The sequence below is a fragment of the Solanum lycopersicum genome, chromosome 3, assembly GCF_036512215.1.
Source record: "Solanum lycopersicum chromosome 3, SLM_r2.1".
Taxonomy (NCBI): Eukaryota; Viridiplantae; Streptophyta; class Magnoliopsida; order Solanales; family Solanaceae; genus Solanum; species Solanum lycopersicum.
In genome coordinates, this window is record NC_090802.1 from 1,567,697 (window position 1) to 1,595,418 (window position 27,722).

At 31.7% G+C, this 27,722-nt stretch overlaps 3 protein-coding genes and 1 long non-coding RNA gene across 4 annotated transcripts; 3 read left to right on the top strand and 1 right to left on the bottom strand.

The window, feature by feature from the left end:
• Positions 1-2,074: 2,074 nt before the first annotated feature.
• On the bottom strand, positions 2,075-6,546 carry LOC101247789 (probable LRR receptor-like serine/threonine-protein kinase At3g47570). The gene is made up of 5 exons (XM_069296096.1): positions 5,487-6,546; positions 5,041-5,403; positions 4,742-4,957; positions 2,677-4,668; positions 2,075-2,574 (listed from the first exon to the last, which is right to left on the bottom strand). Exons 1-5 carry the CDS (start codon positions 6,394-6,396, stop codon positions 2,237-2,239), a joined length of 3,819 nt encoding a protein of 1,272 aa, XP_069152197.1. The 5' UTR covers positions 6,397-6,546; the 3' UTR covers positions 2,075-2,236.
• Positions 6,547-7,951: 1,405 nt separating this feature from the next.
• Positions 7,952-12,246, top strand: LOC104646091 (uncharacterized). Its single transcript, XR_011220312.1, has 6 exons — positions 7,952-8,079; positions 9,027-9,099; positions 9,207-9,284; positions 11,170-11,288; positions 11,466-11,499; positions 12,000-12,246. It is a non-coding gene; the product is annotated as an uncharacterized lncRNA (long non-coding RNA).
• Positions 12,247-16,289: 4,043 nt separating this feature from the next.
• LOC101248548 (uncharacterized) lies at positions 16,290-17,927 on the top strand. The gene is made up of 3 exons (XM_004234031.5): positions 16,290-16,423; positions 16,896-17,003; positions 17,489-17,927. The coding sequence occupies exons 1-3, from the start codon at positions 16,343-16,345 to the stop codon at positions 17,747-17,749; spliced, it is 450 nt and encodes a 149-aa protein (XP_004234079.2). The 5' UTR covers positions 16,290-16,342; the 3' UTR covers positions 17,750-17,927.
• Positions 17,928-21,889: 3,962 nt separating this feature from the next.
• Positions 21,890-23,288, top strand: LOC138347726 (cytosolic sulfotransferase 12-like). The gene has a single exon (XM_069296046.1). It carries the CDS (start codon positions 22,116-22,118, stop codon positions 23,112-23,114), a length of 999 nt encoding a protein of 332 aa, XP_069152147.1. The 5' UTR covers positions 21,890-22,115; the 3' UTR covers positions 23,115-23,288.
• Positions 23,289-27,722: the final 4,434 nt, after the last annotated feature.

Here is a 27,722-nt window from a genome sequence, read left to right on the forward strand (position 1 = left end):
GTGGTAGAAAGGGTGTGCTATAAAGGAGAAAGAAGAAAAATGAGTAGTAGGGGTGGGGTGGGGTGGGGGGTAAAGGGGGACTAGTTTTGACAAGTGTTGATTGATTATAAATGTATATTATTGTGACGCTCATAACAGAGGGTGGACTGACGAGAGTTGATCAAAGTAAAAGACTTATTAATTATAACTTGCAAGCTTCTAAAAAATGGGTACATGTCACACACCTTAGTCGAATCTCATATCAAAGTTGAAGAGAAAATTAAAATTACGAGATTTATAAGCATAACATAAATTCACATAATATGCATAATTTTTAGGCTCAATGATGGCGATAACCCAAAGTAAAAAATTGTGAGCTCTATAGAGAATTGATAATAAGTTACGAGCTTTATAAACATCACATAAGTTCACATGATATGCACATTTTTTAGGCTTAAATGATGGTAATAACCCAAAGTCAAAAATTGTGAGCTCTATGGAGAATTGATAATAAGGTTTTGGATTTGAACTTTGTGATCCATCACATAACTTTTTCTATTACAGAATATTATTTATCTTTATTTTTAATCGGCATATTAAGTGTGAAATTCAGATTAAACATCGCGATTTCAGATATTAAATGATTTTCTTTTTTTCTAAAATAAAAGGGTGTTAAGAGCAAGCGTGATGGCTACGGAGAAGAGGATTCAAGTTAGTTGGGCTACCTCAAATTCCAATGTTTTGGAAATAGTTACCTTTTTAATTTTTTTTTATTTTAATAGATAAAAATACAATTTTAACTATTTATTATCATCTAAATATTAAAATATACTTTGAATATAACTAGATCAATTATCAATTATTTTATTTTTCAATTTGAATTATCACAATCTACATAATTATTAAGACGATGTCTTTCACCACCTATTTAATGAAAAGTAAAAATAACGAGTAAAAGTGAACAGAGAAAGTTGTAGTGATAGATGATGTGGTCCACTAGGGTTCAAGCTGTTTTTTTTATAATTTAAACCTAGTCATTATCTTATAATTTATTTTTATTTTTATTTTTAAAAAAAGAATTAAAAGTCAACCACAAACGTTAAATAAAGAAACAATTATCTTCTGAAAATTTAAAAACAAGAATGACACGAAAGATTAAATACTCATATTGAAATAGAAAAAGTATACAATATAATTGAGGATTGTTGTCATGTTAAGTGACAATCCATATGGCTTTATAATTATTTTGTGTTGTTTTATTTAATTAAATTCTCATATTCCCTAGAACATTTTGACAGTCCATTTATAACAATTTTATCATACTGTTGATTATTATCTTATACGTTTTCTAATCTTGTCTTTTTAGGCAACAAGGAAGACAATTATCTTTTTAGGTTTCATTGTGTTGTTTTGGATTAAAATTATGATTAATCTAAGTTCATGTCACACGAGACCTAATTAAGAGAAAAAAAATACTTTCTTTTATGATTCTTTTTCATTTTCGGAACTCAAACTCAGAATCGATTAAGGGTGAGGGAAATCGAATTGGTACCTTATCAACAAGGTGAAAGTTCAAGTAGCCAACCAACTGAACTACTAAATTTCCGTGGTATAAGAGTGTGACACGATGTGTGTAAGTCTATTTAAGTTAACAGAGTTTCGGGAAACATATATAGTTTGTTATTTGCCTTTCTCGATTATATTGAGACAACATAAAAGAAGATACACATGTTAGATATATTTGTTGATAATCAAGCTACCCTCGGATTCATTCCTATTGATATTAATGAGGTGGGCGGGAAGGATAGTGCCTAATATACGTGGATACATATATTTCCCTCGTATCTAACTTTTCTGAGTTGATACTCACAAGTGAACAAAGAGGTGGATCATCTGATCTTGAAATATGTCATTTCAGTTATTTAGATCTTTCTATCTCTATTCGTTTTGTCAGGTATCTAAATCATACGATTTTGAGGAATTTGCTTTTGACATTCATTCTACTGGACTAGAAAGAGGCCTTCCTGTGCTAGTTGTCAGTTTGATCATCCAAGTGTTGAAACCACTCAATTTAGAGTCATGAACAAAGCAAGTGTGGAGGGGAAATTGTGAGATTTATTGAAACCAACCAGTTTTCCTAAACAGAATCATGCAGAAATAAAGTGCTAAAACAAAATTAACAAAAAACAACAATGCTTACATGAATCTAACAATTTAGTAAACATTTGCAGCAAATAAGAGATTCCGAGAACGTTGCTCAGCATGCAAGAAGTTGAATCATGATCTTCTGTAGCATCCCAACAACATCTTTCATGTTTGTCCTTGTTGTCGGAGATTCTGCACAACAATCTAATGCCACTTCCATGATTGATGCCACGATATCTAACTCCTTCTGTAAGCGATGATCCATTGGTGTTATCAAGTTGACATCTACAACATCCATTACTGCCTCTGGGAATGAATAACTCACCCATTGCTTCAAGCTAAGATCTCCCTCAAACTCATTAGGCTTTCTCCTAGTAAACGTCTCCAGCAACATGATCCCGTAACTATAGACATCACATTTTATTGACACCAGTCCATCCAGTCCATACTCTACAGTCAAACAATTAATTAAAAGATGCAATATACTTTCTTGATTTGGAAAAAGAAAGACAAAAAATCCATGCTCAAATTAGCAAAAACAAAGAGACGTACCCGGTGCAATATAACCAAATGTTGTTAAGGTTTTTGTGTATAAATCACTCTCATCTTCACCAAGCAGTTTTGAAATCCCAAAGTCGCTTAGGTGGGCAACCATATCCTCATCCAGCAATACGTTACTAGGCTTCAGGTCACAATGGATCACCGGAGAGGAGCATCCATGATGAAGATATTCCAACGCGCATGCTACATCTATCATAATGCTAAGTCTCTGCCTAATGTCTAGGAAGTAGTTGTGGGAATACAAATACTTGTCAAGGCTTCCATTAGGCATATACTCGAGCACTAAAGCCTTAAAATCAAGGTTGGAACAACTAGTGATGACTTTTACGAGATTCCTATGGCGAAGGCTGCGCAAAACTTCACATTCTGTATCAAAACTCTTGAATGCCGCTTCCAGTTGCAGATTGAACACTTTAACTGCAATATGAGTTCCACTTCTGAGAACGCCTTTGTAGACAGAGCCAAAACTTCCAGAACCAATCAGATTACTCTCGCTAAGCGACTCAGTTGCTTGGAGCAGTTCATAATATGAAATTCTTTCTGTTGTTGCCATAGTCAATGAATCAGCTTGTTGAGAATCTCTTTTACCTCTTCTATACTTTATCCATAGGAACACAAAGGTAATAAGAACAAATACAAGTGCTATTCCCAGCACAAGAAGTAGCAGTAGCAGTTTGTTCCTATTTGATCTATGCGTTGATGATGTGGGGCATGGTGGGACATTAAACCTTGACAAACCACATAATGCTTCATTGTTGATGAAAAACAGACTGGAGAGGTTCTTGAAAGGACCCCCCGAGGGTATTTCACCATGTAATTTGTTGTGAGAAACATTGAAATACTTGAGGTATTGAAGTTTCTCCAAAGACATAGGAATGATTCCTGATATATTATTATGAGAAAGGTCTAGGAATTCCAAGCCTACCATGTTGCTGATTGAGTCAGGTATAGATCCTTGCAACTTGTTGTGTCTCAAAGAAAGGATCTCCAGATTTTGCAATCCTCCAATTTCTGTAGGAATTCCATTTGTGAATTGATTCATTGACAGATCTATCAGTGTCGCAGCCTTTAGATTTCCAATTTCTGGAGGTAAAGAACCAACCATGTTGTTTGATGACAAGTCAAGAACCATTAGATCTTTAAGATTCCCTAAGGTTGTTGGTATATTGAAACTCAATTTATTGGAAGCAAGATATATCCATCTAAGGGAAGTAACATTCCCTAAACAATTAGGAAGAGATCCTGAAAGTTGATTTTGTCCCATGTAAATTTCACCCAAATGCTGCAATTTACAAATGTGATCTCCAATAAATCCTGTAAGTTTGTTGTTACTCAAGTTGAAGCGCTGAATGTTTCTCAAGTTGCCAATTGATGTAGGAATTGATCCAATGAAGTTATTATCAGAAAGATGAAGGTCTAACAAGCTGCTTAAGTTTCCAACTTCATTTGGAATCTTTCCTTTGATGTTGCATTCACTGGCATAAAAATGTACAAGAGATTTGGAGAAGTTCCCCATGGAGACAGGAAGGATGGCATTTAGAGGGTTCATAGATAGAATAAGATATGTTAAATTTCTGCAATTGGTTAAGGAAGTGAAGAAGCTTAATGAGGAGTCGATGGTTAAATTATTTTGCAACAAGTTAAGGAAGCGTAGATGAGTCAGATATCCAAGAGAATTGGGTATTAAGCCACTGAGTTTGTTATCTGAAAGTTCTAGATTAGTCAGCTTTGAACAATTGGAGATAGAATGAGGAATAGTCCCAACAAGATTGGTTAAGTCGCTCATATAAAGCTCTTCGATGTTGGGTAAGGTAGAACCTATGTTTGGTGGTAGAGTTCCTGATAGATTATTGAATGAAAGACCCATTACTCTCATCCCTGATATGTTGAAGATCTCCATTGGAAGTGAACCACTAAAACTATTAAACCCAAGACTAAGAAACTCCAACTCAACGAGATTTCTGATCTCTTTGGGTATTTCACCTGGTAACACATGAATGAATTTAGCTAGCTACTTCATTAAAACAGATTGCTATATATCACTTTGAATACGTACCAGTAAACCTATTTTCGTGAAGACGTAAAATCTGCATCTTGGTTAAGTTGCCAATCTCCCGTGGTAAGGATCCCTTGAGATTGTTCTTCCATAGTGAAACAGTTTCCAACGATGAGATATTGAATAGGGAGATCGGGATAGAGTCGCTAATCTGGTTTGCCTCCATGTGTAATTCCACCAAATTAACAAGATTTCCGATTTCTTGTGGAATAATCCCTGCATTTATTTTGATGTGCGATAAAAAAGATGTGAGGTGATTAGATACAATAGTACAATTTCACTCATAAGATAAAACATACCTGTGAAATGGTTGTTTCGAAGATACAATTCCTGCAAGTTACTCAATCTTCCAATTTCACTAGGTATTCGTCCATCAAAATCATTTTCGAATAGAGACAATATTTGAAGTTGTGAACAATTTGACAAGCTTTTAGGCAGATGGCCACGAAGTTTGTTTGTGTATAGATAAAGCCCATTGAGCATTGGGAGACTATTACATAAACCATTAGGAAGATTTCCTGATAAGCTATTGTTTGAAAATGAAATGACTTCAATTCTAGAAATATTGAATAGGGAGATCGGGATAGAGCCGCTAATCTGGTTATTCTCCACGGTTAACTCCACCAAATTAACAAGATTTCCTATTTCTTGTGGAATAATCCCTGCATTTATTTTGACGTGCGATAAAAAAGATGTGAGGTGATTAGATACAATAATACAATTTCACTCATAAGATAAAACATACCTGTGAAATGGTTGTTTCCAAGATACAATCCCTGCAAGTTACTCAATCTTCCAATTTCACTATGTATTCGTCCATCAAAATCATTAGATGCTAAAGATAATACTTGTAGTTGTGAACAATTTGACAAGCTTGTAGGCAGATGGCCACGAAGCTCGTTCATTGATAGATGAAGCCTTTTGAGTATTGGAAGACCATTGCATAAACCATTAGGAAGATTTCCTGATAAGCTATTGTTTGAAAATACAATGAGTTCAATTCTAGAAATATTGAATATTGTGAATGGTATAGAACCCGTAAGCTGATTATGTTCCATGGACAACACATTCAGGTTGTGAAGATTGCCAATCTCTTCCGGGATGTTTCCTTCCAGTAAATTGGAAGATATGTTTAAAGTCTCCAATCTGGAGGCATTCGAGAGTGACGAGGGAACGGAACCAGTGAAACGATTATTTGCAAGATTTAAAACTTGAAGTTGGTCTAAAAACCCAAACCAACAAGGAAACTCCCCACTGAAGCTGTTCACACTTAAATGAACAAACTTAAGCCGACGCAAATTTGCCATTTCTTGAGGCAAATATCCATGGAAATGGTTCCTTCTCAAGTCAAGAGAAACAAGAAATGTGAGGTTTCCAAATTCCCGGGGAATCATCCCTGTAAGAGTCATGCTGGAAAGATTCAACGACTTCACTCGCTGGTAACGATAGTCACAGGTTACTCCTATCCAATCACAAACAGAAATATTGAGAGACCAACTCTCATCCAAGTAATGAAAGGGGTCGGAAATAATTTGGGATTTCAGAGATAGAAGAGTCGATTGATCCGTCAAAATAGTCGTGGATGAACAAGGCATAACATATTGAAGCAACAAGAATAGCAATGTGAACAGAAAAGATGTCAAAGCTCTCTCCATAGGTAAAAATATTACTAGTAGGAAAATGGTATTACTAGTAACATATCAGCTTTAATGCAACTAAATTAGTGTTTTCAATGAAACAAAAAAAAATGTGTCTTTCATTGTTTGTTGTGTTTTTGGTATCCAAAGTGTTGAAAACCACTCATTTTAAAATCAATAGATAAAGGCATAAATTGACTCATATCATCAATATGGTAGACCAGTAATAATTGTTAAATTATTCGCTGGACGGATGTATCTTATCTGTTCACAAAATTTTATAATTATCTTCTTGAATATTTAAACTATTCTGAAGAATTCATGATTTATATATGTTTGAGGAAATGCGAATATCTCTCTCCATGGAACATATAGTGGAAAAGGACCTATCATATTTCTCAACGTAGTAATATCTCATTGTTATTCTTTTAACATATTTTTTACCTATGATTTATTTATGCATCATTTCTTAATTACCTTTTTCTCAAGTGTCTTCTATGTTTTTGTCCTCCATTTTTTTTTAAAAAAAAAGTTCTCAAGAATACTCTTTTTCTAATATCTTGTAACTTTCAATTTTCTTATGTTTGGTTGGATTAAATATTTTGAAAAAATATTTTTTAACTCAACTCATTTTTTTTCAAATTTAAGAAAAATGACTTTCTTTTAAAACTTAAAAGAATATTTTCTAAAAACTCTCATCCAACTTCATATTACAATTTATGTTGTTCCTACCCTCAAATCAGACTCCAAGAAAAAAAAATTAAAGCTTGTTTTAAAAAAATATTTTCAACTTCAATTTTTTTACCTCACCCTCACCCCTACACCAGCCCCCTACCACCCCCTCCTATCAATTGTTTTCATAAAAAAATATATTTGATTCTTAAAATTTTGATTAATAATTAAAATTTCATGTCACTAAATTTTAATGAAAAAATTAATTAAATAAGTTGAGTGACTTTATGTGCAAAGAAGTCATAGTTGAGTGACTTTTGAGTTGAAAATAAAAGTTGAATGATTTTCTGTGCAAAGAAATCATAGTTTAGTGACTTTTGAGTTGAAAATGAAAGTTGAGTGACTTTCTGTGCAAAGAAATTATAGTTTAGTGACTTTTGAGTTGAAAATGAAAGTTGAGGGACTTTCTGTGAAAACAATTGATAGTTTAGTATCCGAAACACATCAATTTTTAAGCATAATGCATAAATGTGTTTTTTAACTTAGCATCAGTTGGACATCTACGCCCTTCATTTTCGAATGTGCACAAGTACACACTTAAACTAATATAACACTGAACAAATAGACATTTGTTCTATGTGACATAATACACATAGAATGTTATGCATGATGTAATTTTATGTGTATGTACTTGTTTAATATTATACAAGTTAAAAATAATTTATTAATACACATTAAATGTTGAAGGATATAAATGTTTGTTAAAGTTAAATTAAAATGTAAATTTATGCATTATTATAATGATTAAAGTAAATGATATATATATTATAGTTTTTGAAACACGGTGTTTCAAAAAGTATTATGAATGATATCAACGTATTATTTACCACAGTGTATATATATTTTTCCCTTTATCAAAAATTCAAGAGGAACACTTTGAATTATTTTTCAACGGCAAGAGCTAAAATGTGGTTATTTGTTGATTTTAGCAAATGATTTTATTGTTTGAAGCACTCAGTCAGGTCTCAGGTATGAAATCTATCCATTGTTTTCAAGACACTGATAAAGCAATTAATATATGAATGTGTGTAACTTACTGCATGATTTGTTGCCCACAACATGTTTGACGTTTTGCCTCAATGAATATCTGCAAATTATTTTGTGTTTTCTACCAAGTCTTAAGTACGATTTTGAGTGTTCGATTCAGTCATTGATGTTTCTGTAGTTTGCCTGCATTACAAGTTACAACCTTGGATGAGACCCTTCTTCATATCTGGCATGAATGCATTTTTTGCCTATTTGTATTCATATAGTTTATTCCTCTAACAATTTACAAAAACTAAGATCATTCTGCTTCAAGATTTTCAAGAGGGTCAGTTTGGTTTTAGTTTTTAAGAGGAAACAGAGTCATTTATTGCAACCAACTAGCATTTCTGAAAACAGAATCAAAGTGCTAAAACAAAACAAAAAAAGTGATTGATTCGAAACGAGAGATTCAGAGAACATGCTCAGCATGCAAGAAGTTGAATCTTGATCTTCTGTAGCATCCCTACAACATCTTTCATGTTTGTCCTTGTTGCCGGAGATTCAACACAACAATCTAATGCCACTTTCATGATTGATGCAACAACATCTAGCTTCTTCTGTAAGCGATGATCCATTGGTGTTACCAAGTTGGCATCCATAACATGATATATATATATATATCATGTTAAATTATTCACTAGCTAGTCTTGTTGAGTGGATATATGAGAAATGTATGTATTTAGAAACTAGTATAAATACGAATTTGATTAGTGAGAGTAATAATAATATCCGATTTAAGTTGTTTACATATTGGTAAAAGTAATATCAATTATAAACTTTGTCAAACATAAGAAATAAATGGTTGGTTGATATAAAATAGTATTTTCTTTTAATAAAATTTAAACATGTGACTAATTTTTGTATTTGAAAAATGTGAAATGATAATATAGAACTCCCAAATCAAACTTTTTGGAAAATTTGGCATTTCATCCCAAATCATGAGATGGAATTGTTGTCCATGAGGTATAAGTTATTCTAATTTTCAAGCAATTTTTTTTCAAGTTAAGGTCATTATTTTAGGAACAAAAAATTCAAGATGAACACTTTGAATCATTATTTTTCAACTGCAGGAGCTGAAAAGTTGTTATTTGTTGAATTTTAGCGAATGATTAACCCTTTATTGTTTCAAGCACTCACTCAGGTCTCAGGTATGAAATCTATCCATTATTTTCAAACCTTAGATTGCAAACCGTGATTGTAGTGTTAACATGTGTGTGGCCACAAATGTGTGTTTTGCCTGTGTGGCCTCATCGATCAAGAATTCAACTTTGTGACATTCACATGGTATGTTTCTCACATTGTTGAAAATGAGAATGCAATAGTCCTTGAGTTTAAACATAAAAATAATATGAGTAGTTTATCACGATATCCAATATTAATCGATGTATGGTGTTTAAGTTTTGAAAGATGATTTTGGGAAGCAAGTAACTAATGGTGAGGATAAAATATATATTTATTTGCCTTGATTAGTAAGTTTCTCAAGAGTTACATTGAGAATCAATGCATTTTCCCAGTGAATTAGTTTTACGTTTTATAACACAAATTTATCATTGATTCACGGTGGAAAACTAGCAGTGTTTAGTCTTGAACTACATCGAAAAGGGCTGGTTTACTGTTCCGCATCGCGAATGGGCATATGCTCTCTGTTTTTATGGGTAGTTTCCTCAATGAATTTCTGCAAATTGTTAACTCTTAAAGTGTTTGCATGAGTGATTATTGTCTTAATGCATGATTCTGATTAATTCGTATAAAATATAAGATTTTCTTGTTCTGTCTGCAATTACAGTTTGATTTGAGTTAACAGAGTTTTGGAAAGAATAGTTTGTTATTTGCCTTCCTAGTAAAACATTTCCAGCAACTATTGACATCACATTTTGTTGACCTCAATCCATACTCTACAGTCAAACAATTAATTTATTGGATTCCCCAAATAATTTGGAGTTAATCCTGAAAGTTGATTTTGTCCCAAGTACCAAATGCTAGAATTTACAAATGTTATCTCCAGTAAGAAAATGCGACGTAATCTACGGCAGTATAACTCTTTATTGGTTCCCTCCATGATACAATAACCTAAAAACGTCGTATAACTCAAATTCCATATTAGTTGAAGAGTCCAAAACTCTACCAAAAGAACGTACACCTTCCTTCAATATAAAATTACTCTTTTTTATATAGTGAATAGTTGAAGACTTAGAATATTCTTCTTTGTCTCAACTCTCTCTTTCAATACACTAACCTCAACGTGCAATATACTACTTCTCACCTCTATTTTTGTCCTAAGACCACCACTATTTATAGGTGAAGAATGTGGGTAAATGAACAGAGAAATTATGCCTTAAAAGTTACATGAGTAACACAATACACAATAATAAATATTAATTGATGTATACTGTTAGGTTTTGAAAAATAATTTGGAAATTAGTAACTAATGGTGAGGATAAAATGTATATTTATTTGCCTTGATTAGGAAGCTTCTCAAGAGTTTCATCGAGAATCTGCTTTTAACCATGCATTTTTCCAGTCCAGTGAGTTGGTCAGTGGAAAATTACGTTTTATAACCCAAATTTGTCATTGATTTACGGTGGACAACTTGTATATTTTAGTCTTAACAGCATCGGAAAAGGCTAGCTTGGCTACACTATATTAAAAATGATCATTAGCGGTACTTAATTCTTAATTGCCACTAAATATGTATTTTTAGCGGCAATTAACACTCTTTGTATATGTCCCTGAAGCCTTTAGCGACATTGGTTCTAATGACACTGAACTAGTGCCGGTAAAAACTTTAACACTCTTTATTAATGTCAATATTTAATGCTACTCAAAGTTATTTTTGCTGTAGTGCTAGTTGACTCAACTATTCTGCATCGTGAACGGGATCTTTAACTGCATAAGCTCTCTGTTTTTATGGGTTGTTTCCTTGTATTTGACATTTCCAAGTTGTCCCTCACAAGCGAATTAAGAGGTGAATCATCTAATCTTGAAATAGGTCATGTAATGCTTTCTCGACTTTTTGTATAATCATTTTGTCAGATATTTGAATCATACGTTTTAAGGATTCTGCTTTTCACGTTCATTCTATAAGACGAAAATGAGGTCTTTCCTTTCTAGTTGGAGCAAAAACGTCAATTCTAAGAAAAGACCAAAATGAGGTATTTCCTTTGTCTCATTTTAAGTATTGTTTTAGCTTTTTTCGCTCCCATTAAGTAAAAACAGATATTTCCTTTGTCTTTCTTCTTCAAATCTGTCCAATAGTTCTTGGTAGTTCATCTCCTTTTCTTCGGTTTATTGGATCTTGTTGACACCATTATGTGATTTTGTTTTGCCAGTTGAATCGGTAGGTGTCTTGGAACAAATTCCTCAGTAAGATTATCTTACTATCCCAACTAATATTCTTTCTTTCATGCTTCTTTATGTTATCGCGATGTTGCCTAGGAGAAATATCTGCATTTGCAAAACGATGATCCAACATATCCTCTTCTTCACTTTCCACAAAGATGTCCTCATCGTTGTAGGTTATCAAATCTATTTGGAGAGAAATGACTATTACCACCAACTTGTAGTTTTTTTAGTTGGCTAACAAAGCCAGTCGATTTATTTTCAAAAAATAAATGGACTAACAAATGATAAAATGTTTAAAATCTTGAATTTCTATTTCGTAACACTGAAATGCTAAAGGAGACACATCACTAAGGAATATGCAACGAATAATGTTACGTTTTTTCTTATTTTTTCTAAATTTTGTACGATTGTGTGCTAGTTAACTCACGAATACTTTTTTGGAAGACTTCTCCATCACAAAATTTTGCCTGCATCTTTTACAAAAACTAGTCAATTTCTTGATTATGTTAACCAATTATTAGGGGGAATGACATGTCAAGGAGAATTAAGGAGACAAGCTAAGGTTATTTTTTTTTGGTTGAATGTTTCATTTATATGGTTCATATGAATACAGTAATTAAATTCCGCTCGTACTTTACATATATATATATATATATATATATATATATGTATGTATGTATATATATGTATGTATGTATACGTTTATTTTTTTTGTGTATGTAAGTACAGATATATAACATATTGTGACCTTGATAAATAAAATAAATTATGATAAAATCTCGAACTAAAATCCATAATATTCAAATTTTGAATCCGTCTACAAGATAGGGAAATGAAGGAGAAAGACATGAAAAGGAGACAAGCTAAGGCTAAAATTTTGGTTGAGAAGGAACAAGTATAAATAATTTACACTATTTTCAAAGGCTAAAATTATTGGTTCATCTGAATCCAGTAATTAAATTTTGCTCGGACTTTTTATTTATGATTAAAGATTTACTAAATAAGTACAAATAATATATTTTCGAACTTGTTTAAATAGAATAGGTTTTGATAAGATCGATCCTGAATTATAATCTATAATATTCCCTTCGTTTCAATTTGTTTCTCTTACGTTCCTTTTTAGTTCGTTTAAAAAGAACGTCTCTTTTCTTTTTGGACAACTCTTTTATTTCAACTTTCCACCTAAAATGTTTAATATCATAAAAATATATTTTGGTACATTCTAAACATCTTTAATTTATGATCACAAGACTTGAACGTCTTGTTATTTTCTTAAAAATTTGTCAAGTAAAAAATAAAACAAAGAAATTGAAACGGATACGATACTCTATTCAAATCCTGAATCCGTCGTCTCCGAAGAAAGGAAAGTGGAGGGAGAAAGACATGTCAAGGAGAAGGAGACAAGCTAAGGCTACATAGCATAGAACAGACTGAAGTACTATCAAGAAATGAGTAGACAGAAAAGGACTCTGGGCTACTCTTATAAAAAAGATTATAATAGCAATATATGTACCACAAAAAAACAAAGCTAAAAAGAGTGATTTAAGGAAATATGTAACTACTAAAATCCAATTTTCCATTTTGTTTTTGCTTTTTTGTATGTATTTTTCTTTTAAATTCTCAGATGATATATATGCACGCCTGTGAATAAGAAAAAAAGAATGAAAAAGGAAAAGACATGTCTTGTCACTAATTGCTATCAACTAAGTAAGGTTCTGTCTGTTTGGCTTTTTCTATCTAAAAGGGAATGAATGAAAGACAAAGAAATAAAAGGACAATTGTGGACACTACTATTTTTGTTCCATAGTTTAAATTATTTAAGAGACTTACATACCATCTTTATTGGTATAGACAACAACAACAACATAGTCTAGTCTCATTAAGTGATAGAGATTTCGAAAAGATACGATATACACAGATTTTATTTCTATCACAGAGATAAAGAGGGATAGATCGTTTCGTTGGCTAAAAAACAGATACAAACCATAAAAGGAGGGATACAACACGAGAACTTCTCAGGGTTAACACATCCTAGTAATACTCTTTCCTAATCATGTTTAACTTCAGAGTTATGACGCATTAGTAAGCTTTGAAGTATACAACAGTTTTTTGCTTATTGAGTTCTGAATCAAAATCTCGTGTATGGAGTCATGGAAATAAGTCGCCTTTGGTGTATATCGAATATTTTGCTTCCTAAAAATCCTATAATACAAAGAATTAATCGAGTCCAAAACGAATACCAAAACCCTGATTATGAAACCAAAATTGTGTTGGTAACTTAGATATATGAAAGTCTAATATGGTTTAGGAGTTTGCAAATATTGGAGCATGTATTTTATAAGCTAGGATTCTGTAGTATATTCTTTAAATTTGTCACCAAATGATGATATTTTTATGTATTCAGATACACTTTAACTTCAAACTCCTTATTATATCCTTAGTAATCTCATTTATAGCCACATAAATATATATATAATATTTTAAAATCACAAATTTCAAAATAAATCACTTAAATCGAGATAAATGAAGAAACAAAAAAGATAAGAAGGAGATGAAACAATATCCTAAATAGGGGTGAATCTATCAAGTAACTCAGTAGCTTTTGCTCATGTCGAACGGAGCTAGGGTAAGTTTTAATAACTACTATCATATATATTAAAACTTTACTAAATATTTATATATTCAACTATAAATTTTAAATTTTAAAGTGGCTATCGAAAAGTAAAGATTTTTTTTTTTTGAATACCAAGAAGATATAAGTGGAAAAAAGATGGAATAAAACAGATAGAGCTTTAGTTGGCAGGGCATGTGAGCTACAAGTCTGACAAATTTAGACAAAGGGAAGTTGTGTCATTGGGTGAATTTAGCTAATTGATTGGTCTCGTGATGACTAGTACTGCAAATCTAAAGCTGACTGACTCACAAATTTGACATACATCCATCACTTTAATTTAAATTCTATAATACTTCCCACATTATTCTCAAATTCCATCCCCTACTCCTATTCCTACATCTAATGCGAAGTTCAAAATTCTTCGATAGCTGGTTAGAGTTATATAAATAATATAAAAAATGAGATGACAATAATAGACAAACTTGAAAGTTTTTTTTTTTCGAGTTTTCTATCTAAACTATAAGCTACTTACACTTGGTCTAGTTAGCTTTGAGGTGTGTTGTAATAGATAGTTAGTACTCTCTATGTCTATATTTGATCGTAAAATTTTTATATATCTTTTAATTATTTTGATTTATAGTACTTCCTACGTAGTTTACAAATATATAAATTTCATTTCAATTTTTTTTCTAATATTCCATGCAAAAATTTCTAATCAAACTTAAATTGTTTGATTTTTAAAAAAAGAAAAATATCACATAAATTGAGATAAAAAAAGTACTAATTTAAGCTAATCTTATAATGTCCTGGTAGGTGTAAAGGTGTGGCAATGGAAAGGATGAGACTACGGGGGGGGGGGGGGGGGGGTGTTAGAAACTTAGAAAATAGACACAATAAATTATTATCGTCGTGAATATCACGCGTGAATAAGTATTTATCGATTTTAAGCGTTGTTTTTCTAATTAAAATCACAGGTCATATAAATAACGACTAATTAACATCTATAACTATGATGAAGTGATAACTATTTATTTATTCTTAGATATTAAAGCTCTCGAATTTGAATTTTCAGGAGTACAGATTGTTCATCCTAGTATTATATGACCCATCCATGCCAAATTTATTTCAATTTCAAAAGCTCATATTATCCAAATACTATTCTCGTGCGAATTTAAATTGATCGAACTTCGACTTAAAATAAAGTTGAAGGTCCTAATGTAACCTAACCTGCATTAAGAAGGGTTGTCTTGTTCCATGGCATTTGTCATTGCTATCAGTCCTTTTCAGCTGATTCCATGTTATAAGGCAAATTGCCAGTGACTGTACAATTTTGGACTCTCATTTAACTTTTACCTACCCATTTATGTATCCAAATATTTCATAATTAAAAGTCCCCTATAATTTTCATCAAGAATAAAATATTAGAAAAAAAAAATTAAGAAAAATATCTATAAAATGATTAACAGACACATATTATGCTCTTTACAACAAATCAACGTAACATTTTATCATAATATTTTTAAATATACTTTTATTTTATCATAATGTAATTTTTAAAATATATTTAATCAAATATTTTCACATTAATCAACGAAAGTTTACTTAAAAGAGAGAATGACAACCTAGAGATAGAAAAAGGGAAGTATGTCAGCAAATAACTTGACATTCCGTGATCACTTATTGGGGCTGGTTTCCGCTCCACGATTAATATTTATATTAAAATTTGATTAAATTTCAAATTCGTAGGGTTTATTTTTAGAGATAATACTTTTATACAAAGATTTTTTTTTCATTTGCAGACATTTCCAAATTATTCCACTACAATTCATCCGTAATTATATAACATACATGTTTTTTTATTTTTTGTATTTTACTCGATGTCAATATTTGTATCAGAGTCTGATTAAATCTAAACTCGCACGTTATAAAACCTATTTCTAAATGCAACACTCCTAACATCTTTTTTTTTTTTTTTAATTTTCATGCGTTCAAATCTGTGATCTTAAATCAAGAATGAAAGGATTCCGACTATTCCACTACAATTCATATTCAAGGCTCAAATTAAATCTAAGTGATCTGGTTAATTAAGAGACGAACAACCTCGTTTATTGCACCACATTCTTTGATGGTCATACCGATCACTTACTACAATATTCCTTCTATAAAAACCTCTTCTTTATTCATTCTTCACATCAAACAAAACCATTAATAAAGGGAATAAGAGAGAGAAATAGAAAAGTAGAGAGAGAAATGGCATCAAGAAGAGTGCAAACTAAAATGGCAATGCGTAGCAAGCTTCACCTTTTACGAACACTTACAAAATCCAAATCAGTAAATCATCATTTTCTTCTTTACTTTAGTTTATATATATATATATATATATATATATATATATATATATTTTGTGTTCTAATTTACGAGACATAGTTTGTAATACATATATTTATCTTTTTTACGACAAAGGCTAGCCTATTGTATACTCTTCCCTTGGTTCTATTTTTATGTAAAGTTGTTAATTATTTTCTTTGGGAGTTGAATAGTCGTTAGCTATATGTTGATTTGTAATACTTAAATTATTAGAATTTTGTTTAAAATATTTGAAGAATATGTACACGAATGCATGTTTGTTTAAAATTAAATTATTCTCAAAATCTCTGTTCTTTTTCATAAATTTAAATAAATAAATAATGTCACTTGAAAATGAATGGATGGAGTTCATTTCTTTACCTCTAGTCACTTTTTCAAAATATAAATAGTAAAGCAACTATCTAATTTATTTATTTTATTTTATTTTATTGTGAAGGTGAAAAAGAACTCTATTATCTTGGATGCTTTCCTTTATATCATCAAGCTTAGACTCCAGCTAGAAGCCATTCAAAGAGAGTATCAGCAACTCTTAAATCATGTCCAAGTACTCTCTCTCTCTCTCTCTATATATATATGTTTTAATTTCTGAGTATACTTTTTATTTGATACGTAGTTTATGAAAGTAAGAATCATATTGTTTTTTTGAATTATATAGTTCTAAAATATTTAAAATAAACAAAAAAATATTTTTTAATCTTGTGACGTTGTTAAGCATGTCATGTGTGGTTAAAATGAAAGAGTTGTAAAAAAAAGAGGTATATTTTAACGGACGAAAAAAGTACGACAAACAACAACACGAAGTAACGACCCTTAAATTATGTAGCGAAATAACAAAATTTATCACATGTTAGCGATGGATTATGTTTGAAATTTTGTTAGCTATATGAGCTACTATAAACTATTAAACGACAGATTCGCGATGATCAATTTGTTTTTTAATGAGGGTTAGTAGTGGTCCCATATAGATAGTCAGAAAATTGTTTGAAACTGAGCCGTAATTATTATTATTATTATTTATCATTGTTGTAGGAAGTGAAAGTGGAAAAGCTTATTGGGACAAGATTTTTGGTGAAAGTGACATGCAAAAAGGGAAAAGATGTGCTAGTATCAATTTTGGAGGCATTTGAAGATATGAAACTAATTGTTGTTCAAGCTAGGATTACAAGTAGGTACTTCTTTGGGATGGAAGCTATTGTGGAAGCTGAAAATGAAGCTACTTTGGATGTAAGAGCTTTGACTAGAGCACTTCAAATGTCTATCCACAAGCAAAGTTTTGAAAATTTCAAGTAATAAATAGTCTCCTTTTGGGAAGAATTGATGTAGTTCTAAGTTTTGTCCCCCTTTAATTTTATTATTATTATTGTCCTTTTAGCTAGTTGTTCATGTAATCCAGGTAAAAAAAAAAATATCACTTTCTTTTTGTTAGCCCATAAGGTATGAAAGTGAAAGAGAAAAGACAAAATGTGAAGTGTTGATCTCTTTTAATTTTCTTGTTTGCATTACAAGTAATTAGTGTTAATTAATTATCACTACAAAAAGATGTGAGGCAGCAGATAGGGTTGCTTTTTTTTAATTAAAGATTTTGATTTTCGAATTTTTTTAACGAAAAAGTTTTTGATAGAAAGCGCTTCCAATATTGAGCACTACACAACACAAATCCCGATTAATCGAGCTTCAATGCAGATATTACACCAAATAAAAAATCAAAAACAGAAGTGTTATCTATCCAACTTTTTAGTTGAGTTTGAGAAATAGTTAAAATATATCATTTGTTTAAGTTTTTGACTCTATATAAATATACATGCTATTAAAAAAACTCATGCTAAAAATATTGCCCTTAAAAATGAATCCCGCAAAAAAAACTAAAATTTAATTGAATCGTCATATAAATATCAGACACCAGATGAATTAGACTTTTGTGGAAATGAAGAAACGCAGGGCAATTCTCCCTTGGCAAGAAAGAATTTAATTCATGCATAAAGCAATCTTGCTAAGGGAGAATACCCTGCGTTTCTTGTCCTCTCCAATTCTTCAAATTCTTTTGAGTAGTTTCTTATTTGTTCACCAACATTTATAGTCATTTGATATTGGCATAATTCATTTGGGATATGCTGAAGAAAAAAGAAAAAAGACATAATGTGATGTTGTGACTATATATTCTCCTTGTTAAAAGAGTCTTTAAATTTTATATTATTTTTAATATTCGGTATTTAAAGTCCACATTAGAGTTTTGAATAAATTCAGATCGCGAACTGCAAGATCTATTTGGAACTGGCGCTTCCAACATGATTTTCTTTATACATAGGACTCAAACTTGAGACTTATGATTAAGGGTGAAACAGTTTCACTCCAAAACACATGTTGGCGTGTCTTTTACATGTAATTAGGAGTAGAGGTAGAGTTTCAGTTGTATTTATATGTTAAATTCAAAATCAATTTACTAGAAAATTAAATTCTGAATCTTTGTAATTAGATTCCCATTCATTATTGTCTCATTAATTTCTTGATTTAACATATAACTCCATCATTACTTCATTATTGTCTCTTTAATTTCTTGATTTGACATATAACTCCATCATTACTTCATTATTGTCTCTTTAGTTTCTTGATTTAACATATAACTCCATCATAACTTCATTGTTGTCACTTTAGTTACTTGATTTATTCTTTCTCTTCATTGAAAAGATGTTGAAGTAAATATAGACTACATAGATATATGTCATTCAACCAATTTTTATTAATTTACTTATAAGTCAATATGGACTACATATACTATCCAAATTTACTCAAATTTTATATGGACAAATTTGGTTATACCCAAATTAGCCTCAACAAATATATGCTAGCTCAACCAACTCGCGCCTACAGATTGAACGAATTATATTTTTATCGACTAACTAAATTTAGCACCGTTAATCCAATCTCTAGCATATGGAGAGTTGTATGAGTTCATGGCACCTTAATAGGATATCCTATGATGACAAGGTACAAGAAAAGCATATATGCCAACAAATGCTATTAAGAGTTGAGACTATTCAACAACAAGAGATTCCCACAATATAATTTATTATTTTCATGGAATCATGGTCAAAAACTTTAGAGATCTCAACTCTTTTTCCCTTTTGTGATATTATGCTGCTAGTTGTTGTTGCTTTTTCATAAGTGTCACATTGATTTGTTAATGTTGACATAAATTCTCTTCAAATAGTCCTTCTAAATTCACCTTTACTTCTAATTAATTAGGTCAAGGAATAATTTATATGTTAACAAGTTAGAGACGGATTCAGGATTGAACCTCTTTTTCCTAAAGTTAAATGGAACGAGAAATGGAACGACTCTGTTCATCTGATTAAACCAAAAAAAAAAAAACTTTGGTGCACAAAATATTTTGCATTTAGCAGGACTCCGGAAAGGGCCACATCCAAAGAAATGATTTATTTTTTGTGAAATTTGTAGTCTGAAACATGTCATAGCATTTATGTGGCTATACTTTTGAAACTGTTCTAAAACTTCTCTTTAAGGATAAAAAGATAAGTGCATGGTTAATTATTTTCAAATTTAGAGGCGTATCTTTCGTTATAGATTAAAAAAAATATCAAATAAACTGAAATGTGGACAAGGTATATATATAGATTTTGCAATATTATTCCAATTTCTTTACACATAGCATATGCATTGAAATATACTCCAATAAAAGAATACTTACTTTTTCCACTTTGCTATAAAAGAGTTTCATATAGTATTAAAATATACACAACATCAAAATCAATTGGTCAAGTGAGACTTCAAGTTATGTGTGGATGCATTACTGGGCTAATCTTCTTTGGCAAATAATTTCACTATTATTTGGTGCAAATTTGGTCATTTATTGCCAAAGAAGATTTGCCCCGTAAATCATTCATACAATATTACTCCTATTCAAAGTTTGCAACAAAGGTAAAAAAAAAAAAAAACTTTTGTTTAATTTTCTCGAAATACGTTATTATATGTCATTAAACGCATGGCGCATCTTGAAGGGTGATCAGTTGAATATGCTTTTTCAAAATACAAAAATGTATTATTCTGTTTTGAAATGAACTAATAAGAAAAAAATGTCATATAACTGAAATAAAAAGTGTTTCTTTTTACGAGCCTAACGAAAAGAGTTTTCTGCTTCCTTCTTTGGATAGTGCTTGTTTGCTCATTATCATGATCATATGGATAATACAATGCAAACAATTTTATACATGTAAAAAAGGATTTAGGCTTTCAAAGTTGTTAAAGCAATTTTACTATTCTTTTTTACTTCATTAATCGATTCACTAGAATATCCGCAATTTTGTTACATATATTTTTCGCTTGTTTCAGCACTTTATTGTGCTCTAAAGGGGTTACGTGGTAGTGCCTATGATACCTCTTTATTCGTTCGTCACACAAATGAAAATAATATCTACCTTCTTTTATATGTCGATGACATTTTTCTCACAGGTAGTGATCAACAAGGCTCGTAATCTTTTGTCTTGACTAAGGTCACAACTTTGTGTCACAATTAATTAAGTGTCAAGGTCACGTTTACACGTCTTGATCTAAATCTTCTTCAAAATATAATCTTTGATTCAACAAACAAGTAGACTCAAATTTAGGTGTGATACACAAGAAGAGGTCGCGTTTAAGCATCTATATGTAGAAGCTAAGATCGCAACATCGCGTCTTAGTTAAGACTAGTACAATTCAACAATATCTTAAGCCAGTCATAGGCAGGTTATTTATTAAGGCAGATATAAATTGATAAAAGTGATCATGCTAGAACCACAGCTCATCCAAAGGATTTAGAAGTGCTTCATGCCTTTTCTTTGGTTAACATAATCCATTAACTTATTCGATTTTTTGTTTTCATAAATCAATAAAAATATATTTTATTTTGATTAAGTTGACTTGAAAGATTATAACTTAATTCTAAGTGACAATTTTAAAAATAAAATGACTTATTCATTATCATCACTTTCTTGGGAAAAACCCTTAGATTATGACAAATTATTTATCTATATAATTCAAGGTGATGTGACACTCATATGACTAGAAAATCATTTATTTACATGATTCGAGGATGACTAGGAAATCATTTATTCCTAATTCCCATTTTGACTAATAGAAAGAATTAAATTATTATATTAGATAACTAAAGGTGACTCACTTGAAAAAATATTTATCCATTTTCCTTTTAAAATTATGATTTAAATGACTTAAATAATTTAAATGATAATGGCATTAATTATCTCTGTATATATATAATTTTGGACATAAGAGAAAGAGAATAAAATAATTTAAATGATAATGGCATTAATTATCTCTGTATATATATAATTTTGAACATAGAGAAAGAGGATAAAATAATTTAAATGATAATGGCATTAATTATCTCTGTATATATATAATTTTGGACATAAGAGAAAGAGGATAAAATAATTTAAATGATAATAGCATTGATTATCTCTGTATGTATATAATTTTGGACATAAGAGAAAGAGGATAATCTTTATGACTAGGAAAGTTATTTCACTTTTTTTTTACAAAAAAAAATTAATTTTAATTTCTTGTTTAAATGAAAATGAAAGATAATCTACTTACTTTGATATCTATATAAGTAACTAGAAGAAAGCACTCAATTCTCAAAACCATGACAACACCCCAAACTTCTCCTCCCAAATATTTACAAGAGGATAGCCTAAGTGAAGAGTGTAAGGAATTGCTCTCTACCCTACCAAAAGAAAAAGGATGGATTGGATCATATATCTACAAATACCAAGGATTTTGGACATCACCAAGATTGATCCAAGGTGTGATTGCATGTCAACAACAATTTCAAGCTCAAGACACCGATATCATCCTTGTTACAACTCCAAAATCAGGAACCACTTGGTTAAAATCACTTTTATTTGCTCTAGTGAATCGAATGAAACATTCTGTTTTTGAACAAAATCATCCTTTGCTTGTCAAGAATCCTCATATTCTTGTTCCATTCTTGGAACATACACTCTATGTTGATGGTCGAGTCCCTGATTTTTCATCTTTTGCTTCACCTAGACTTTTGGCAACTCATGTGCCCTTTGCTTCATTGCCAAAATCTATTCAGGATTCAGAAAACAAACTTGTTTACTTGTGTAGGAATCCTAGGGACACTTTTATTTCTATGTGGCATTTTTCAAACAATTTAAGACTTAATCACAAAGATACTAATTCAATTGAAGAAATGTTTGATCTTTTTTGCAAGGGGGTGAGCATTTATGGTCCGTTTTGGGATCACGTGTTGGATTATTGGAAACAAAGCGTAGAAAATCCCAACAAAGTACTTTTCTTGATGTATGAAGAAATGAAAGAGAATCCAAAAATTCAACTTAAACGATTGGCTGAATTCTTAGAATGTCAATTTTCTATAGAGGAAGAAAGGTGTGGAGTTGTGGATGAAATATTAAAAATGTGCAGCTTTGAGAATTTAAGCAATTTGGAGGTGAATACAAATGAGAAGTTGTCAACTGGAGAGGGAAATAAAACGTTCTTTCGTAAAGGAGAAATTGGAGATTGGAAGAATTATTTTACCGTGGAGATGAGTGAAAAACTCAATCATATCACAGAAGAAAAGTTTCATGGATCTGGATTAAAGTTTTTATATACTTGATTAGGCATTAATATGATCTAATGTCAATCAACTGCAATTATTTATTTTGAAATTCAATGTTGGAGTAGTTCATTATCTTATTAGGATTGGTAAGGTAAGGTCTAGCCCCCTTGCTTGTACTTATCCCTGTTTAGATTTATAATTCTAAAGAAATGTCATGAATTTTTTTTCCCCACCTTTTACATGACATAATAACCTCGGGATATGTCATAAAATTATTTTATCTCACATTTTACATGGAATAGTAACCTCGCCATTTTAATATAATTGACAGAATAAAACAATTTCGAAATTAGCTAATATTTAAACAAAACATGGAATAGTTTTTTCTTTTTCTATTTCGGGTCATGTCATCAGGCCGAAGTTTCTCAGATATATAGAGATTATATTTCACCATCTCTAACATCAATAATCATGTGAGAAAATTTTAAATTGTAAAAACGACTAAAATAAAAATCACTTTATGAAATATTATATATTATGGAAAATAAAGAAACGTAGGGCAATTCTCCCTTGGCAAGAAATAATTTATGCATAACCATAGCTTTCTTGCCAGAGGAGAATAACCTGCGATTCTTGCTCTCCAATTAATCTTCAATTCTTGAAATTTTCTCGATAAGACATTCTTTTTTGGACGAACTAATAAAAAATTTAGATCACATGAGAATTAATTGAGATAGAGTATTATATATTGATACGACTATCATCACTTATAAAAAAGAACTTTATATTGTTGATATGTGGAAATGAAGAAAGGCAAGGGATTTATATATATATATATATATATATATATAGTTGAGAAAATAGGAAAATATTTTCCGTCATACCGAACACATTCTTAACCTTATAATTACTCTTCTTGTGATGTAAGTTTACGCAATATATATTTTTCTTTTTAGTCGATTTGATTTTTTATTTAAAAATAATTTAACTTTAAATAGTCATTTTTTTTATTGAAACAAAAAGATTAGAACTGGATGTAAATTGTAATTGATCCAGAAGTGTATATGAAAAAAGGTGGTAAGATTTTTCAATTAAAATTTATTATTCCTTACCCAAAGCATATGCATTGAAATATACTCCAATAAAAGAATACTTACTTTTTCCACTTTGCTATAAAAGAGTTTCATATAGTATTAAAATATACCACAACATCAAAATCAATTGGTCAAGTGAGACTTCAAGTTATGTGTGGATGCATTACTGGGCTAATCTTCTTTGGCAAATAATTTCACTATGATTTGGTGCAAATTTGGTCATTTATTGCCAAAGAAGATTTGCCCCGTAAATCACTCATACATTTTAAGAGTATCTTTGAATTGATATGGCCCAATATATATTGAGTGAGAGTTGTATATGGCTGGGTTTTGCCTAGCATATCAATCCTCAAGGCTTTGTATTGACATAATACAACTAAACAGTAATTCAACTCGTCTCATTGTGTCTCATAAAAATACGATGCTGATATGACACATAATTTTTAGAGGTTGACCATTATTTAAGTTAGAGTGTTCACAGTGGAAATGAGTTGAGATAGCTAGATGTTCACACTCAAAGTCGTTAAAGCGATTATTTGTTAGTTGATGTCAAATTTAAATGTATGTTAGATATTATGTCATTTATTTTTGTTTCCAAGATCTTTTGCATAATCTATAATCTTGCTACCTTTGTCACATTGTTTGTGTAATAGTGAGACTATCACAAATTCCTTTGAATTATTTTATATATTCACCTACATGATTTAGTCTCATCTTAATATTCTCAATTTATTGCTTTAATTGAAATTTCTTGTCCTTGATAGGTTGTAATTAATTATTCTCAAGAGTCTTCCAAATTTGCTTCAAGTGCAACCAATAAGGAACATTGACCTTTCAGTCATGGTTTTAGATAGTCCACCGTCTCTAGGATCGATCGACGCCTCATCTGCATAGAAATTTACATAGTTTCGATCACACATTCAATATAGCGTTCGAACTCATGGGCCTTTTAGAATCAGGGGTATTCGAATCTGATGCGTACGATTAGTCAGCCTTGCGGCGATAAAAAGATTAAACGTCTCCAATGCTATGGTTCCCAATAGATTCTAGTGACTTCTATTAGAAAAATATTTTTTAAAAATGATACATGATCGATTTTCCTCGTAAATATTATAAAAAACTTTTTCATTTTTAATTTGAGATGTTTTAGAAAAGGATATTGGCATATGCTGCTAGAACAATTTATAAGTAATTTTTTCCCCTTTTATATAACTTTTTCAGTTGTCTTTAAGCTTTCACAATAAAAAATCTTTGCTTTTTTATTTTGCTTTTCCTTTATTAGATTCTTCTCACATTCGAGGTATATCTTCCATTTTTATTAGTTCATTATATTAAAATATTTATTTAATAGTACTTATTCAGTTTGAAAAATTAAGAGATAATTTATTTTTTTATGTTTATCTTACTCTTGTTATTAAGTGTTGTGCGGAATTTGAGATAATACGAGAAAATATAAACGCGAAAAACAAGACAACAGATTTACGTGGTTCACCAATAAATTGGCTACGTCCACGGGAAGAGAGGGAGCAGTTTTATTATGGAGAGGCAAAAAACAGAATTACAGAATAGGGTTTGCCATAGCGTCTATATATATATATATATAGTGCTAAGCTATGCCCTAACAGGCTTGGGCCCAACATACAGAATCAACAGAAAATAAAGGGCCCGATTCAAGGCATTCAACAAATCTCCACCTTGACTTGAATTCTCCGAACAGATTCTTCAGACGCACTATGATAGTGCCAGGCCTCCCCCTCTTCCTCAGAGTTGCCCCGCAGGGCAATTAACAGCTTCTGATGTTGAGCAAGTCCAAACAGTGTTGAAACTTGCTCTGTGGAACCGGCTTTGTGAACATATCAGCAGGATTATCAGCAGTTCCTACTTTCTTCACCTTGATTCTCTTCTCACTTCTCAGAAAATGATACCTTACGTCAATATGTTTGGTTCTCTCATGATGGACTTGATCCTTGGCTAGACAAATTGCACTCAAACTGTCACAATACACCGTAGCCTGATCATGATGCAGACCAAGATCACTAACCAGCCCTTTCAACCAAATCCCTTCTTTTGCAGCCTCTGTCAAGGCCATGTACTCCGCTTCCGTAGTAGACAAAGTCACTGTAGGTTGCAAAGTTGCCTTCCAACTGACGACAGATCCTCCAAGGGTAAACACATAGCCAGTCATCGATCTTCTTGTGTCAACATCTCCAGCATAGTCTGAATCAGAATAGCCAGTAACCAAGCACTGAGTATCACCTCCATAAATGAGGCCAACGTCAGATGTACCTCTAAGGTACCGGAAAATTCTCTTCACAGCCTGCCAATGTTCTCTCCCTGGTTGTCCCATGAATCTGCTCACTACACTGACTGCATGTGCTAAATCTGGCCTTGTACAGACCATAGCATACATCAAACTTCCTACGGCACTGGCATAAGGGACTCGTGACATATACTCCTTCTCTTCTTCTGACTGTGGAGCGAACATGGCAGTGAGATGGATATTGGCAGCACTGGGGGTATCAATGGGCTTAGATGAAGACATGCCAAACCTCGCCAAGACCTTCTGAATGTAGCTTCTCTGTGACAAGAAAAGTTTCCTTCTCTCTCTGTCTCTAATGATCTCCATCCCTAGAATCTTCCGAGCGGCTCCCAGATACTTCATCTCAAACTCAGCACTAAGTAAACCCTTCAGCTTCTGAATGTCATACTTCTTCTTTGCAGCTATCAGCATATCATCTACATAAAGCACTAGATAGATGAATGAATCATCCTTGAGCCTATTGTAGTAGACACAACAATCATATGAGCTCCGAGTATAGCCCAACTTCACCATATAGCTGTCAAACCTTTTGTACCACTGCCTTGGAGACTGCTTAAGTCCATATAAGGACTTCTTCAACTTGCAGACGTGATTTTCCTTCCCTGGAACTTGGAAACCATCCGGATGAGTCATGTATATCTCTTCCTCCAACTCTCCATGTAGAAATGTTGTCTTCACATCAAGTTGTTCAAGCTCCAGATTCTGATGTGTAACTATCGCTAGTAACACTCGGATGGAAGTATGTCTGACCACTGGTGAGAAGATCTCATTGTAGTCCACTCCCTCTCTTTGGTTGAAACCTCTGGCAACAACCCTGGCTTTATACTTGACTCCTTCTGCTGGTGATATCCCTTCCTTCTTCTTGAAAACCCATTTGCAAGTAATAATCTTTCTCCCCGAAGGCTGTATGACCAAATCCCATGTCTGATTCTTGTATAGGGACTCCATCTCATCTCCCATAGCAGCAAACCATTTTTCAGAATCAGGACTTAAAATGGCTTCTTTGTAAGTAGATGGCTCAGATGTATCTACCTCTTCAGCAACCTACAGTGCATAACCCACCATGTCCTCAAAACCATACCTCGTAGGTGGCCGAACTCCAACCCTCCTTGGCCGATCTTGGGTTATACTCTGATGGATATCTGATGGCATAGATTCTGGAATATCAGTTTCTGTCTGTGGCTCTTGATCCTCCTCTTCAGGTTCTTTCAAATCACTCTCATTCTGAATGACTTGAAACTCCACCTGTTT

What these genes read in the sequence shown, in the direction of transcription:
- LOC101247789 (XM_069296096.1), bottom strand. Translation starts at nt 6,396, where the DNA reads ATGGAGAGAGCTTTGACATCTTTTCTGTTCACATTGCTATTCTTGTTG. An exon ending in TGGAAACAACCATTTCACAG is followed by an intron (nt 5,404 to 5,486) that starts GTATGTTTTATC and finishes AAATAAATGCAG; the next exon opens with GGATTATTCCACAAGAAATA. An exon ending in ATTTGGTTATATTGCACCGG is followed by an intron (nt 2,575 to 2,676) that starts GTACGTCTCTTT and finishes GTTTGACTGTAG; the next exon opens with AGTATGGACTGGATGGACTG.
- LOC138347726 (XM_069296046.1), top strand. Translation starts at nt 22,116, where the DNA reads ATGACAACACCCCAAACTTCTCCTCCCAAATATTTACAAGAGGATAGC.
- LOC101248548 (XM_004234031.5), top strand. Translation starts at nt 16,343, where the DNA reads ATGGCATCAAGAAGAGTGCAAACTAAAATGGCAATGCGTAGCAAGCTT. An exon ending in CACTTACAAAATCCAAATCA is followed by an intron (nt 16,424 to 16,895) that starts GTAAATCATCAT and finishes TTTATTGTGAAG; the next exon opens with GTGAAAAAGAACTCTATTAT. An exon ending in AACTCTTAAATCATGTCCAA is followed by an intron (nt 17,004 to 17,488) that starts GTACTCTCTCTC and finishes TCATTGTTGTAG; the next exon opens with GAAGTGAAAGTGGAAAAGCT.